Below are 13,516 nucleotides of genomic sequence, written 5' to 3'. Positions count from 1 at the left end.
CCTTCAAACTGAGCACTGTGTCTGAATGTCAGCGCTGTGATTTTCAGGCTGAAAATATTGGTAGCATTCATAGCATCCAGCTGTGGGCACGGCTGGGCTTGGCTGCTATCTGTCTAATAGACCTTGAGGTCTCTCTGAGCCTCCCCCAGTCCGTGACCCTCCAGTATACGTTGGGGTAAGGAGTAATGAACACCACAGCACACAAACATAAAATAACTTGCCCGCCTCCCACAGCAGGTCTCACTTAGGCTGTATACTAAATATTTTATTCTCCAAAGCACAAGAAATTGAAATCCCTTCTCAAGAGAATTATTTATGTCAAGTCTGGGTGATCTACGGCAACTCTGTGGAGCAGGGAATACTTACACACAGGAAGAGAAGGCGTGCAGGGAGCCTTGCGAGGGAAGCTGCCTGAGCAGCGAGACAGCCTGAATTCAGAAGGAATACAACATTCCTCATCGCCGACTGCTCCGTTCCTGGGAAAGCAACTTGCAAAGTCCTGACATTTTCTCTTCGTACCATCAGCACCGTCATCAGGCAGCAATCGTACTGTTAGCAGTGCCATTAACCTTCTACGGCCTTGCCTTAACGGCGCTCAGAGCCAGAATTAAATAGAGCACAGCCGCCTGAAACGCAACCGCGCCAGAACTGAGGTGCCCAAATTCAAAAACACGTCCCTGTGAAAATCCCCCTTCCCCCCTGTAAAAGCCAGCGCCTGCTGCTTCGCTGCGGAGCGCTAGGCTGGCCGCACCTCTGCGACGCGACCTCCCGCGCGCTGACGTGTCCTGCGGGCACCGCAGCCCTGCCGCCGCTTTCTTCTTTCCGAAGGGCAGGGCTGGGACCAGCAGCACGGCCCGGCGCTCGCCAGCCACCGAGGGTGCACGGCGGGGACACACGAGGCCCGTGCCACCTCCGCTGCAGCCTGCAGAGGTAGCTTTGCCTGCCAGCTAGGCAACAGCGGCTGGCCGCTGCCCCCACTAAGAGGAGCGATGGGGAGGAGACCCGCTGCTTCTCCCAGCTCCTGCTCCTGTTGGCAGTGGCAGATCAGCTGGCTGCTGGCAGGGAGAGACAGACGTGGCCTTAGGCACAGCGTACATGTGCGTGGGTAGCCACCTAGAGAAACTGAGTAGAAGCTGCTTTTTCCAATCACGTATTTCCCCCCCACCATAAACCTGGCGGAAGGTGGGATCCTGCGCAGCCAAGAAAGGCTCAGTGCGCGCCAGGAAGAGCGAGAAGAACAAGAGAGAAGAACAAGAACCTGCCCATGCCCTCTTTCTAAGAGGGGCTGTCCTTGGGGAGGGGACAGCCAGCCCATGCTCTAACCTACGTGCCAAGGGATGCTTATACATTTTGCCTGAGAGAGCACACGGACAAAGGGTACAAACGAGCTAAGGCCCTGTGTGGAGTCGCCCAGTGTTTTAAAGCACCAAGGCTGCACAAACATCCCCCCTCCCCGCTGGGATTTAGTTAATTTATTTAATGATGCACAAAAGAATACAGCCCCCATCTTCCCCAGGCTGCGTTAAATCTTCAAAGCTGACGGATTTTGCTTAAGGGAGTAACACTTTTCAGAACCGAAGTGGTTTTTAGGGCTCCCAATATAGTTTTGTTTACCTCTTGTATTTCAGTTGTGTCATCAATGCTCGCAGTAACATACATTCTGATGGAAAGCAATTGCTAAGGCTGGCAACTGGCTGAGCCACTGCGAGAGAGAATGTGATCTTTGGTCTGAAGCGGTGCTACCATTCGTTCATCCGCCCTCCTGTTCATCCACCTCCAGACATAGCCCTTAAAGCACCCCTTAAAACTTTCGAGCATCTTGGCAATTCTCTGCGTGAAAATCAGCCAGTAATTTTTAAAAGACACTGGTATCTTCCTAGACATCAGGCCGGGGGGACTGTCAAGACCCAAGCAACGGTAGTCACATATAGCGTTTTATTGCTGCTACTAATAAATCCATCATCACGAATTAAAATATTTAATGTGTAACGATGTTGGCAAAATAAAAAGAATGTGGGTGTGGTTTTGTCAAAGCAAATGCAGCACCGCAGGTACATGCCTTTACACAGGATTTCAGAGTCCGTGAGGTTATTTTTAGCCAACCTTGACTTAACGTTCATCAGCCATTGTCCACTCCGTTGCGGGTAGCTGTTTAGCACGCTGCTGGCTTTGCTGTCTCCCTCCCCTCCGCTCTCCTCCTCGTTTCAGGTTATGCCAGCTTCTCCTCAAAGTTTTAAAACTTATCAGCTCCCTCACATTTCTTGCATTTGAAAACAAGGGTGAAAAACACATGGAAGCCACACTACTCTGCCAGAGAAGCTGGTCGGATTCCTGACCCTTGTCTGTGTCCCGTAACTCTCTCTGGCAAGAGTCAGCTTTACCTTTGAGCCTCACGCTGCGAAGGCTGTTAGTGTCTGGGCCGCTTCCTTCTAAAGTACATATTTGTGGTTGTTGGCTGTGCTTAAATTAATGCATTTCAGTTGAACCACAAAGAACTCACACTGTATATTTTGCGTCCCTAATCATTATTTGGCATTATAAAAGAAGATATAATTTATACTGCAATAAAAAAAAAAACCCAGGGTATTGATTTGAGCTTCCATTAAGCACATGTCTGTGCAAGAACCAACGTTACTGTTCCTTCCACGTTTGAGCTTTTCTTCTAACTGTGAAGAGGACCAAGGAATCAAAACAACTACAGAAAAACAGGCAATGCCAACAGTCGCTCATTTGGCAGTACAGGACGTTGCTGTGGACTTCCTGGGATTTTTTTATACTGCACCTGCTCATCCAAGGCGGCAATATTTACCGCGAGATTTTGAGAACCTATCGTTCTAATTAAGGACGGTGTTCATAACCGAACTGCGGACCGAAAAGCACCGAGCAAGACGTACGTGAGATGACCTGACGGTAGTTACCAACCTCTGTTTCCACTTCCCTCACTGCCGATTAGCTTAACAAGCAAGGACGTGGCACTGCGCTCTGAGAGCTTCGAAAGGAAAAGGAGGACGAGGGACTTCACCAAGCAACAAAAAAAATCCAAACCGTTACAATAAAAAAGCGTAATTTTGAGGAAAATGCGAGTCTTGCTTCTTTAAAAAAAAAACAACTTGTGATGTGAATTGTAAATGAATGCTCATTCTAAGTTGTTTGCGCTCTGTGTCGTCCGCCCAAAACCTATGCATCATCTAAGTACTATTTGAAAGAGTCGGAGAGAGAGTTTAAAAAAGTACACGAGCCGTGGGCTGCTCCTTTGCAAAGAAATGCATTTTTTGCAACAAGTATGTGTTTTCTTCAGGCTAAGATAATTTTTCTAATTAGGAGGACACAAGTATTAGTGATTGCAAAAGATTCCACAAAACCCAGCTACACTGTAGTCTTCTCAGTTCAGTCTCCCTGCTTCTTCCTGCTTAGAAGATGATGGCAGAAATCGGGGAAATAAAGAATTGTGATTCTTCTAGATTGTGCTCGTCCTAGCAAGGTTGGACGGGATGATCCCTGAGGTCCCTTCCAACCTGGGATTCTGGGATTGTGATTCTGGTCACATCTCAGGTCATGTTCAACATGAGCTGAACATGCCATGGCTACTGTAAAACCACTAGATCTGATTACCATTAGTGTATTAAAATAATATTAGTATACATTAATGTATTTCTCCTCTCAGGAAGGAAGACAAATTTTGAGAGAAGCCCTCGCTCTACTGAAATGCAGATACAACTGAGTGCAGATCATACTCATTTCTTAGCTGTTAAAATAAATATCTGAGTTTCTAAAGAAAGGGCTAAAAACCTGACAGCATTCTGGAATGGCAAGGTAACAGAGCCTTAAATAAAAGGTGGTAGAGAAACAGGGACAGTCAAAAATAGGAGTAAATGCGAGTGGTTTCTAAACCCTCAAAGACAACAAATTTCTACCTAATACCACATTCATGTTTTCACAGTAACGTTCTTCTAACAGATGGCTGCTTGAGCCATAATTGTCTTTCTTTAAAGACAATTTGAGACACTTATATCAACACAGCACGGTGTAGAGGAGGTCATCCAAATTTGGTCCCCTTTAGAAACATCCAACTATGTGGCATGTTATTAATTGTTTACGGGACAGGGATGCAATGTTGCTAACTTTTGTACTTTTTCACTGAAAATGCTGTAGTACATACTGTTTCGCCTATAAAAAGCTGTTTCTTGAAACAAAGTGTTTATGTGACAATCTCATTTTTAAATAAGAGTGCAGACACACTCGTGTGGTAATGCTACATGTTAAAATACAACGAAAAATTAATAACAACATATTTCTAGGGCCTAACATTTTCCTATACTAGCAAGTTCTAAGATCGGTTGCTTTTCAAGACTGTGTGGAGCTACTATAGCAAAATCAATCAAAGAACAGGTAAGGCTACAAATACAGCCTTCTTGGGGCCTTTTAGGCAGAAGTGCCAAAACCTGGTGAGTGTTATTTTGTGCACTAAGAAGCTATGCAAAAGTTGTCGTCTTTGGCCCACCGTGATTTCTGAGTGAGGAAAGTTTTAATGCCTCAGAGGATGTGGCTTCTGTTCAACACTTCTGGAGAGCAAACGAACACAAGGCAGCGGGTATTATGTCTGGGAAAGGACCTCCAGACAGGTGTCTCAGTTCTTTTTGTTTACAATATTTTCATCTTAAGAAACTGTCATCTCGTCTCAGAGAGACAAGCATCCTTTTGAAACAAAGAACGACTGAATTTCCCTGACTCACTGGCAAAACCCGAACGTGGCTGAAGTGGCAGACTTGACTGCGAGTGAAACCGAGTCACAGTTCTCTTTGGAACACTGATTCAAACCATAAGCAAGCTAGGAAGTCCAGGCAAAGCTGTAAATCGGATTCTGATCCCATCAACATCAGAGCCACAATTCAATACTTCAGCCTGCGTAACTGATAATACAATGGGGACCGTCCTCCTTAAATGGCAAAAGAAGCGCATTTTCCAGCAGAAATCTTCACAGCATGCCCGCGATACGGACAGGGCTCTGTAACATTGCTAAGACGAGACTGCTTTCCAAGGTATAACGTTTAAGGGTTTTGGTTTTGTTGCTGTTTGAAGTTTTTCAAACTCTTACGGCTTCATTTGTGATCTTGGACCTGTGAAGGGTAATAGGTTGGAAGAGAATCATCGCAGACAGACAACTCTTCAGTTGAAAGCTTCAGGTCAGCCCGCATCGCGCCGGACTCATCCTTCAGCGCCGTGCAGTTTCTCAGCTGCAGTTCTTTGGTGAAGCAGAACTCAATCTGACCAATCGTTTGTGCTTTTTCACCCTGGAAAAATGAGGGATGAGATCAGCTTGATGGGGACAAGAAAATAAATCAATTCTTCAGATACCTTGCCTTAACTATAGAATACAGTAGCGCTTATTTGTATATTTGTCACTTGAAAAATGTGAAGGAGACAGGTTCCAGAGGCATCCACTCGGAACAGCTTATAGTACGTACTTGTCTTTAAGGGGCAAGCAGACAAGGAAATGCATTCCACTAACATAATTCAGTAACAATCTGGGGAATTGGCCTAACTAGTAAGTCTCATTATGAAATGCCGTGACACAGGTTCCCTTAGCATTTACAAAATCTGCACAGTACACAGAAGCTGTTCACCTTAATTATGAGCTCTGCCTGAACTCTGTGAGTACTGAAGGGCGTGCGTGACCTGAGAGCCACCTTTCACCAACTCTTTTGTTGCAGGAGGGGAATTGAGGCAAAGAAAATTCTCCAAAAAGGAGAAGAGAAACCTGGCTTTATAGTAGCTTTTAGTGAAAAGAATACAGAAGCAAGCTGTCAGCAGTAGCAGAAATGTAATTTTTGGACTACAGGACAGACTAGGAAGAAAAATATTGGTCAGGAATAAGGCAGGCAAGGCAGAAAATAAATTGGTTCTGAAACCACTAAGCCAGACAAAAATATATGTACAAGTCAGAAGTAACCACTGTGGTGGGATATTTTGTTGTTGTTGCTTTGGTTTTGGCTTTTTCTTTTTTTTTTTTTCCTTGTTTTGGGTTTGGGGGTTTTGTTGTTGGGGGTTTATTGGGTTTTGGGGGGTTTGTTTGTTTGGTTTAAAGAGACTTAAGAACACAGCACGCACGTAATACATTCTGAACAAAGTACCTCCATAATGCGCTTCAGGCATTGACAAGGCTGGAACTCTGAAAAGGGCTATCTTTAAATAACTGGGGTGTACTTTTCCTGTTCTATTACCCATGAGCTTCAGCTGTTAAGCACAGGAGACTCAAGCTGCAAATTACTTTCACTCAATTTGGGCAGTATCGCAATTGCACTAAAAGCAATGGCAGAACTACGGCGAACAGAGCTAGAAACTGGTGTTTGTGTTAGCTCTGTATTTCTTCAGCATCAAGAGGTGGGTGAGCGTGCAACCCACGTTCAACTCATATTCCTTTGTTGCTTCAAGTAACTTAAAAATACATTTTTAAAATATTGTAACCTAGAATTCTTCTTCACTTGAAGAAACATGTGAGTATAAAAACCTCAGGGCACTACTAAAGCAAATGAGGTGACAACACACACGCTGTTAAACTCCCAACAGCAACTGTATCTTGGCAAGTTTTCATAAAATTGTCATCTGTGCACGGGCAATAACTCTGCCAAGTGTTTTGTAGTAATCCACTTTTATCAAGCTGAGATAATAAGGAACCACTTACAAGAGGGAAAGCTATCTTGTGGGTTTGGGTTTTTGTTTTCTTTTTTAATAAAAGCAGAGTAACCTAGCTGAAAAAGGAAAGAAACAACTATGCCGCCTACCCACATAATCGTTCAGAATACTACTGTGTTCCTTCAGGGGCATTTTGGTTCAGGTACGGTGACCTGCATTTTATGCTACAGCCCACTGTCTCCGTGTACCACGTTCTCTACTGCATCGCGATTCACAGTACAATCGTTGGCAAGGAAAAGTAGAAAAAAATGGAAATTTTAGACACTGTTGGTTTGAAAGGAAAGACTATAGTCATCGTGAACCACGATGAGGCTCAAAATGCCTTTTTATACCTCTTTAGGTTCTGAGCAGCTTTATTTCTGAAGGATTCTGCCCATTGAGTAATGTCTCCATGCAGAACACGTGAGCCAGGCCCAGTGAAGGGAAGACTGCTGTTAACAGGCAGTACCCTTGCCGAGGCTGACAGTCACTGGCTCCGTTCAGCTCGCTCTTGTTGCTTCCAGTGATTTGCTAAATGGCGCTTAAGCTTTAGCAGGAGGAGTGGGAAGTACTCAGCTACAGCAATACCTCTAGCGTAGTGGACAGAGCATTCACACAAGAGATGTGGGTTCAAATCTGTGCTCTTCCCAGAAAGGTTGGACTAGATGATCCCTGAGGTCCCTTCCAGCCTGGGATTCTGGGGTTTTAAGATAGAGACCTTTAAAACCCAGTGCTCCATTTTCTGGGTTAGTATACTAACAGCAAAGTTACTAGGGAAAGAATGGACACTTCCCCCACTAACAATATTAATGCATTAAGAAAAGGCTGTGGCAAGAGTAGCATGAGCTGAACTCGGTGGTGCCAGTATGTACACAATGTGCTTATGAACTCAACTCCAAGAATCAAGCAGTATCTAATCTGCAAAGAGCTCTACACACAAGGAACACCCAGACCTAACTTTCACCATGCTGAAGATTTTTCACTCTATTTTTGCTTTTGTTTTGTGATTAAAAAAAGTGCTCTTGAAAATTAATTTTAAAAATTGGTTTTTGTTTGGTTGGTTTTCTGTTTGATTTTTGGCTTTGGGGGTTTGGCGAGCATGCGTTTATTTGAAGTTTTTACCTCTTCTGGAAGAAGACATTGGATCTTTGGCGTTACACCATAAAATTTTGTAAGAGCTTCCTTTATGGCAGTCATCTGAAAAATTAAAAAGCTTATTAATTTATATAAGTCACAAGTGCATCTTCCAACAGCTCCCACACTTGTTAAGTTCACAAAAAAGTTTAGATAAAGCACAACCTTGAAGAAATATATAATTAAAAAAAGATCACTTATTCTCTAGAAATTACTTGACTCCTGCTGAAAAAATACACGTACAAGATTTTGTTTTATAAAAGATTGCCTCTTACCTGGTAATACGAACTGCTTGGCTTTATCCCAGCTTTCAGGAGACAACTGAAACAAAGATAAAACATTTTTCCACGGTTTCTGTACGCAAACAATTCTTTGTAATCTTTAGATAAACAGATAATCTTAGTGAGAACTCGGCAAGCGTTACAGCAATGGGGCGCAAGGGAAACTTGTCCTCCGTCCTCTGGCAGGCCTAGGAAAGGCTCCCCTTTTCTGAAAGGCCACTTCCCATCCAACTCGGCAGGGTCAGGAAGAACCCTCTCCCCCACCTTAATCCGAGGAGATGGGACAGTCAAGTCTTAGGAGAGTCAAGTCTTCCGTCACAGCTAGGGGTAGGGGCAATATTATTGTTATTTGCTGGACCGTCAGAATGCTCCCTCGAGTGCCAGGTAGGGCATGCAGTTTAATTGCCTCCTCACCCCTGCCTTGAGCCATACCCCTGTGCTCTGGCCACCAGGAGGGAACGGACACAGGCTTATGAGGCTGCTCTAGGCACCCTCATGTTCTAACACAGGGCTGGCTTGCTGGGGTAGGAGGTGCACCGCACACCGGGAGAGGGACGTGGTGCACAGAGCTGGATCAACATCAACGTCAGGGCAGAAATGTGTCCTAATGAATCTGTTTTTGAAGAGGAAGGGTTGTTCACATAAGAGAAACAAGGTAACTCCCAAGAACCTCTAGCCTATATTCCCCTTCCTTTAGATTCAGTCCTGAGGGAAGTCCACAATTCCAAGCTGACAACAAGACTCAGGACCCAATAGGTGCAGAGTCTCTATGTCCCAGCTTCTTCTGTAAGGGGTGGGAATGTTCAGCGTCTTGCAGGATTTAATGCATGAACGCTGGTAATGCTGAACCCTTCCAAGGTCAGGTTCTGCACAGGGGAGATTTAAACCTGTCGACTGAAGGTCTAGCTGTTTGTCATAGTTATTTGACACCGGACATAAGGAGGCCAATAAAATAGATTACATTCTGTTATTCTTACAGGAGCCTGCATGATGCCTTCTTTTTAATAATTCTTTTTTTGGAAACAATCTTTTAATCACTAACACTACTTTTTCTCATTCAAGTATAAATGAAGTATAATGAGAACATTAGTGGTCTTTATTCTTTTCAGTAAAGATTCATTTAACTATGTTAATTCTTACAGTGGAGAATATGCTCTGAGCAATTAATTTCAACATATTTCAGTCTCACTTCTTTTTTGGTGTTACACATGCTGATATAGTCACATAATCAGTCACTGTGCCATATGTAAAGTGTTTTAGTCACACCATCACAGCTTTTAGGCAATTGACTTAGATGTTATTCATTTTAACACTACATATGACACGCTTTTAAGCCCTGTGCCTAGAAAAATCTAAGTTTTACAAGACACCTACAAAAATAGGACTGGCGGTGGGAGAAAGACGTATTTCCTTTGTGCATGTGCGAAGTGAATGAGACTTTGTTAGGAGACTGCTTGGACAAGACACTGACAGAACATGAACAAGATTTTTTTTTTAAAAGATATATTTCTAGATGCAAAAGAACTTATTTCCTCTCTCAGATACTGTCGTGTTATACAAAGAGACAATTCATGGTCAACAAATCCGAGTCAAACATTCTCCCACCCATACCAAGCACTGATCAGGAGAGGACTTTGGCTTTCTGGCATTCACCTGCAGCCAGAACATGTACATGCAGTGCTTGGACAAGCTACAGAATTCACAGAACCCCAGGCTGGAAGGGACCTCAGGTATCATCTAGCCCAACCTTTCTGGGAAGAGCCCACCCCAGACAAGACGGCCCAGCGCCCTGTCCAGCCGACTCTTGAAGGTGCCCAACGTGGCCAAGCCAACCCCTTCCCTGGGGAGATTATTCCAGTGGTGACTGTCCTCACTGTGGGATAATCTCCCCAGGGAAGTGGGGGGATTCCCATCAAGATTTTGGATGTGGAATGGCCAGTGCTTTGGAACCATGAGGAGGAATCAGCCCCTAGGACAAAGCAAGAGTGTCACGTCAGGGTTGCTTGAAAGGACAGCAGAGGGCCGCCTGCGGTGACTGACCACCACCCTTCAGGACATCCTCTCTTGCTGTAACCTCTCAGCCCTTTCCCAGGATGTTCTGCAGGATTCTGTCTGCAGCTTGTCCTCTCCTCTGAGCAGACCACCCTCTTTTCTAAAAACAAGTGTCTGAGCCTCAGTACGACTCAGAAGTTTGGGGGTTTTTGTCACTTGATTTAGAAGTTTGCAGGTACCACAGCTTTTGGTAGCAAGATATAGCTGATAGAGCTTCTCAAAATTTACTGGTTCACATTGTCTAAAATGATGCCGTGAAGAACGCTGCTGGCTTACCAGACTCCGAAGTGACCAGAGACATGCTTTTCAGAGCAAACAACCCTTCCTCTCAACTCCAGAACTAAAAACTGCTTTATGCTAATACTCATTTCCCCTCTGCCATCAGATTTTTAGACCTTGTTTTATTAGGCCAGATTTGAAACGTTCACAAACTTCTTGAAATAAGAGGCAGATTACCGAGTTCATTTACATACCTGTTAAGATCAACGTGCTGGTAGAGTTCTAAGGCTTTACCAAAGTATTTCTTCTGAGAATTAAGGACCTGAAGCGTGGCTGCACAAGTGCCATGTTTCTCCCACTCATGTTTCCTATAGGAGAAAAGCAAAATTTAAGTTCCAGAAAACATTATTTGCAGATATATATGTGCTGCACAAGCTAGCCAATATACTTAAATCAAGTACCTGAAAGGCTACATGTGTGAAGTAAGACGCTGCACCCAAAAAATACTGCACGTGCGAAAAGCAAACCCAAGAAAGACCACTCCCACCATTTCAATTACAGCAACTTCTATATATTTTTTTAGTAGAATCATTTACCGAGAGATTTTGGACCTACCAGGAGAGTAAGGAAGAAGCCCAAGTCCCTCATTACGGTTTGTAACATCAGACTGAGGGAAAATTCTTTCAGACAATAACTCATGTTAAAAATATATAAATCAGTTGGCCTTAATATTGGCATCGGCACGAGAGAGACTTTTTAGATTAATGTAAGAGCTGTAGAAGATAAAGGAGAGGACGGTCTAATGGTTGTGATATTAGTATGGACCCGGGACATTCAGAATCAGTGTTATGTTTTCCTAGAAATTACGTATATGAATTTGGGCAAAAGTCATTTATAGCTCAGCCCTTCATGTGCTATTGCACCAAAGGGATAATACTCCTCTCTCCCCACCCTCCCCCCCACCATCAACTACCTTTCTAAGACTGGACATTGAAGGGGAGGAGAAAAGCTGACTAAGGGAACTTTGTCGCAAGAGCGTGACAAAACCTGACTGAGCCCAAAGTGCTGTTCGGGTGTTTCTTTAGATTAAGTTAGCCCAAACAGTTCAGGTGTTTGGGTTTTTTAGCTGTCTCCTTTGAATCAGCTTGCTTTTGAAATAATTAAATGAAGGCATTTATGAAGTGAACATGTATCGTGCTCCTATGGTACAAAGGTCTGTCCGTCTATTACAGACATGTCTGGAGGTCAGAACGGGAAGAATTTGCATAGAAAATTAATACTTCTAAACTTTGTCTAAGTTTTAGTGGAGCCTTTTATGTCAAATGTACTTTGAAAGCACTAAAAATCTTTCAGAACTGAAGAGGCTAACCCTTATTTTGGGTGGAACGGCGAAACCGCACAGGCTGCTAAGACAAGACTCTTGCCTCAACTTTTACTTTGCCCTGTGGCAGTACTTTCATTGGCCTGCTCTCAAGTCTTGCTTCTGTTAAACCATCAGGTCTTCTAATACCATGGAACAGAGTGCAAAAGAAAGCAGTTCTTGCAATTTTATGGCAGACAAACTCAAAAAGGACAAAAAATGGGGCAAAGATCAAAATAAATTTATATCCGTTCTAAAGTCTACTGAAAGACTAAATAGCATAATCTTTAATAAGACCACCTGTAGATTTGGGGGTGGGGGGGAAGGGGTCTTCTTTATTATTCCTTTCTTTTCAAATTTTCACAAGCTGCTTATATTAATAGCAGTCAATTCAGCAGATGTACACAAAAAAAGTGATCTAATCACAAATTCCTGCCACTACCACAGCATTCCCTGACCTTATGATGCCTGAAGTACCTCACTGGAAAGCGAAGAAGCACAAGGACAACTACTATTCACTTGAAAGCCTGCCTTTCAATGGTCCATTCATACTAAAAAATTCAGATTTTTCTTAAGGAATGAAAACTTTAAAAGAAGTTATGTTTGTATCTAGAGAAATTTGTACACTCCTCTGAACAGAGGACGAATACAGCAACTGTGGCGTCAAGAAATCTGAGGCAGGGGAGATGATTTTCACTATACATTCCCAAATTTAAGCCTTGTAGAGAGCTCTCATCTTGGCTGTAACACTCAGCTCGACTGCATGTCAAGTGAATTGTATACTGCCTGGAGGAGTCCACTTTACAGGGGCCAAAGAGCAGATTTCCCAACAAGGGATTTGAAATTACTGATGAGAAAAGAGGCCACAGTTGTAAAGAAAATGGAAACTCTTTTAAGGGTAAATTTAGCAAGAGATATTGAGCGGTTAGCTTGGCCCAGAAGCAGACAATTCTCAAATTCAAAGGGCTACTGGAACAGCAATAAGCTGGAGGCAAGGTTTTGCATGTAGAATGACAATTTTTCTTTAGAGAATATACACGTGCATGTACGTAAAACTAACGGCAAAGTGTTTTGCCTGTCTTTTGAAGGGTTTGAGTAGTACTTGTACTTAGGTGTCTTGCTGTTTCTACAAAGGAGGCAGAAATAGAGGGCCAAAGGTCTGATGGTGGTCGAGAAGCATATTATTGCCAGCATGGAACTGCTGTTGGAGTGGTTTGGTCCAGTTTGCACTGATCACAGGGCCCAGCATATGGCGCTGCAGGGATCCCGAGTGAACATACACAGAGCTACGTGCAGACAGTGCCCGTGCATCATCAGCTGCAGCAAGCCAAAAATACCCAGGCCCAAGTTTTTTAATCAGTCCCATGAGCTTCTAGAATGGAGAGCTACTTCAGAGTCACTATAAATCAATTACTGGAACTTTAAGATGACACTCTTGACAGTGTTACTTTATTTTGCAGCACGGCCACGTGAGAAAAACTACGGATGCAGATAGCTAATTCTGACCATTCGGCACAGGCATATGAAATTTCACCTTCACCTCTTCCATTTAAATGCCAACTGAAGCAGTTCGGAAATGAAGGAGCTGAAAATACCAGGGAATAGCATAAAATAATCTCTTTAGAAATCAAAAGAATTAACGCCTCAATGCTATTCGCTGAGACACATTACCCTTCACCTAGACCACAACGAGACAAGATAATTCTCCTTGAGCCTCAGTTCGCAGCTGGGTGGCACGAGGATACAAAACATAGCTGCCTGTATTCGTGAAGGCCACCCACCCTTCTGTACCTCTTGT

At 43.6% G+C, this 13,516-nt stretch overlaps 1 protein-coding gene across 5 annotated transcripts in view; it reads right to left on the bottom strand.

Moving 5' to 3' along the window:
• Positions 1–1,921: 1,921 nt before the first annotated feature.
• Positions 1,922–13,516, bottom strand: part of RNASET2 (ribonuclease T2) — a 30,546-nt gene continuing 18,951 nt past the window's right edge. For all 5 annotated transcript variants that reach the window (XM_075089644.1, XM_075089647.1, XM_075089649.1 and 2 more), the window contains exons 7-10: positions 10,613–10,726; positions 8,082–8,127; positions 7,795–7,869; positions 1,922–5,291 (exon numbers count right to left, since the gene is read on the bottom strand). In XM_075089644.1, the coding sequence (XP_074945745.1) occupies positions 5,100–5,291; positions 7,795–7,869; positions 8,082–8,127; positions 10,613–10,726 (427 nt within the window). In that variant the 3' untranslated portion in view covers positions 1,922–5,099. The remainder of the gene's footprint in view (positions 5,292–7,794; positions 7,870–8,081; positions 8,128–10,612; positions 10,727–13,516) is intronic.

The sequence above is a fragment of the Phalacrocorax aristotelis genome, chromosome 3 (genome assembly GCF_949628215.1).
Source record: "Phalacrocorax aristotelis chromosome 3, bGulAri2.1, whole genome shotgun sequence".
NCBI lineage: Eukaryota > Metazoa > Chordata > Aves > Suliformes > Phalacrocoracidae > Phalacrocorax > Phalacrocorax aristotelis.
The sequence above is the reverse complement of the archived record's forward strand: the minus strand, read 5'-3'. Positions and strand labels throughout refer to the sequence as shown.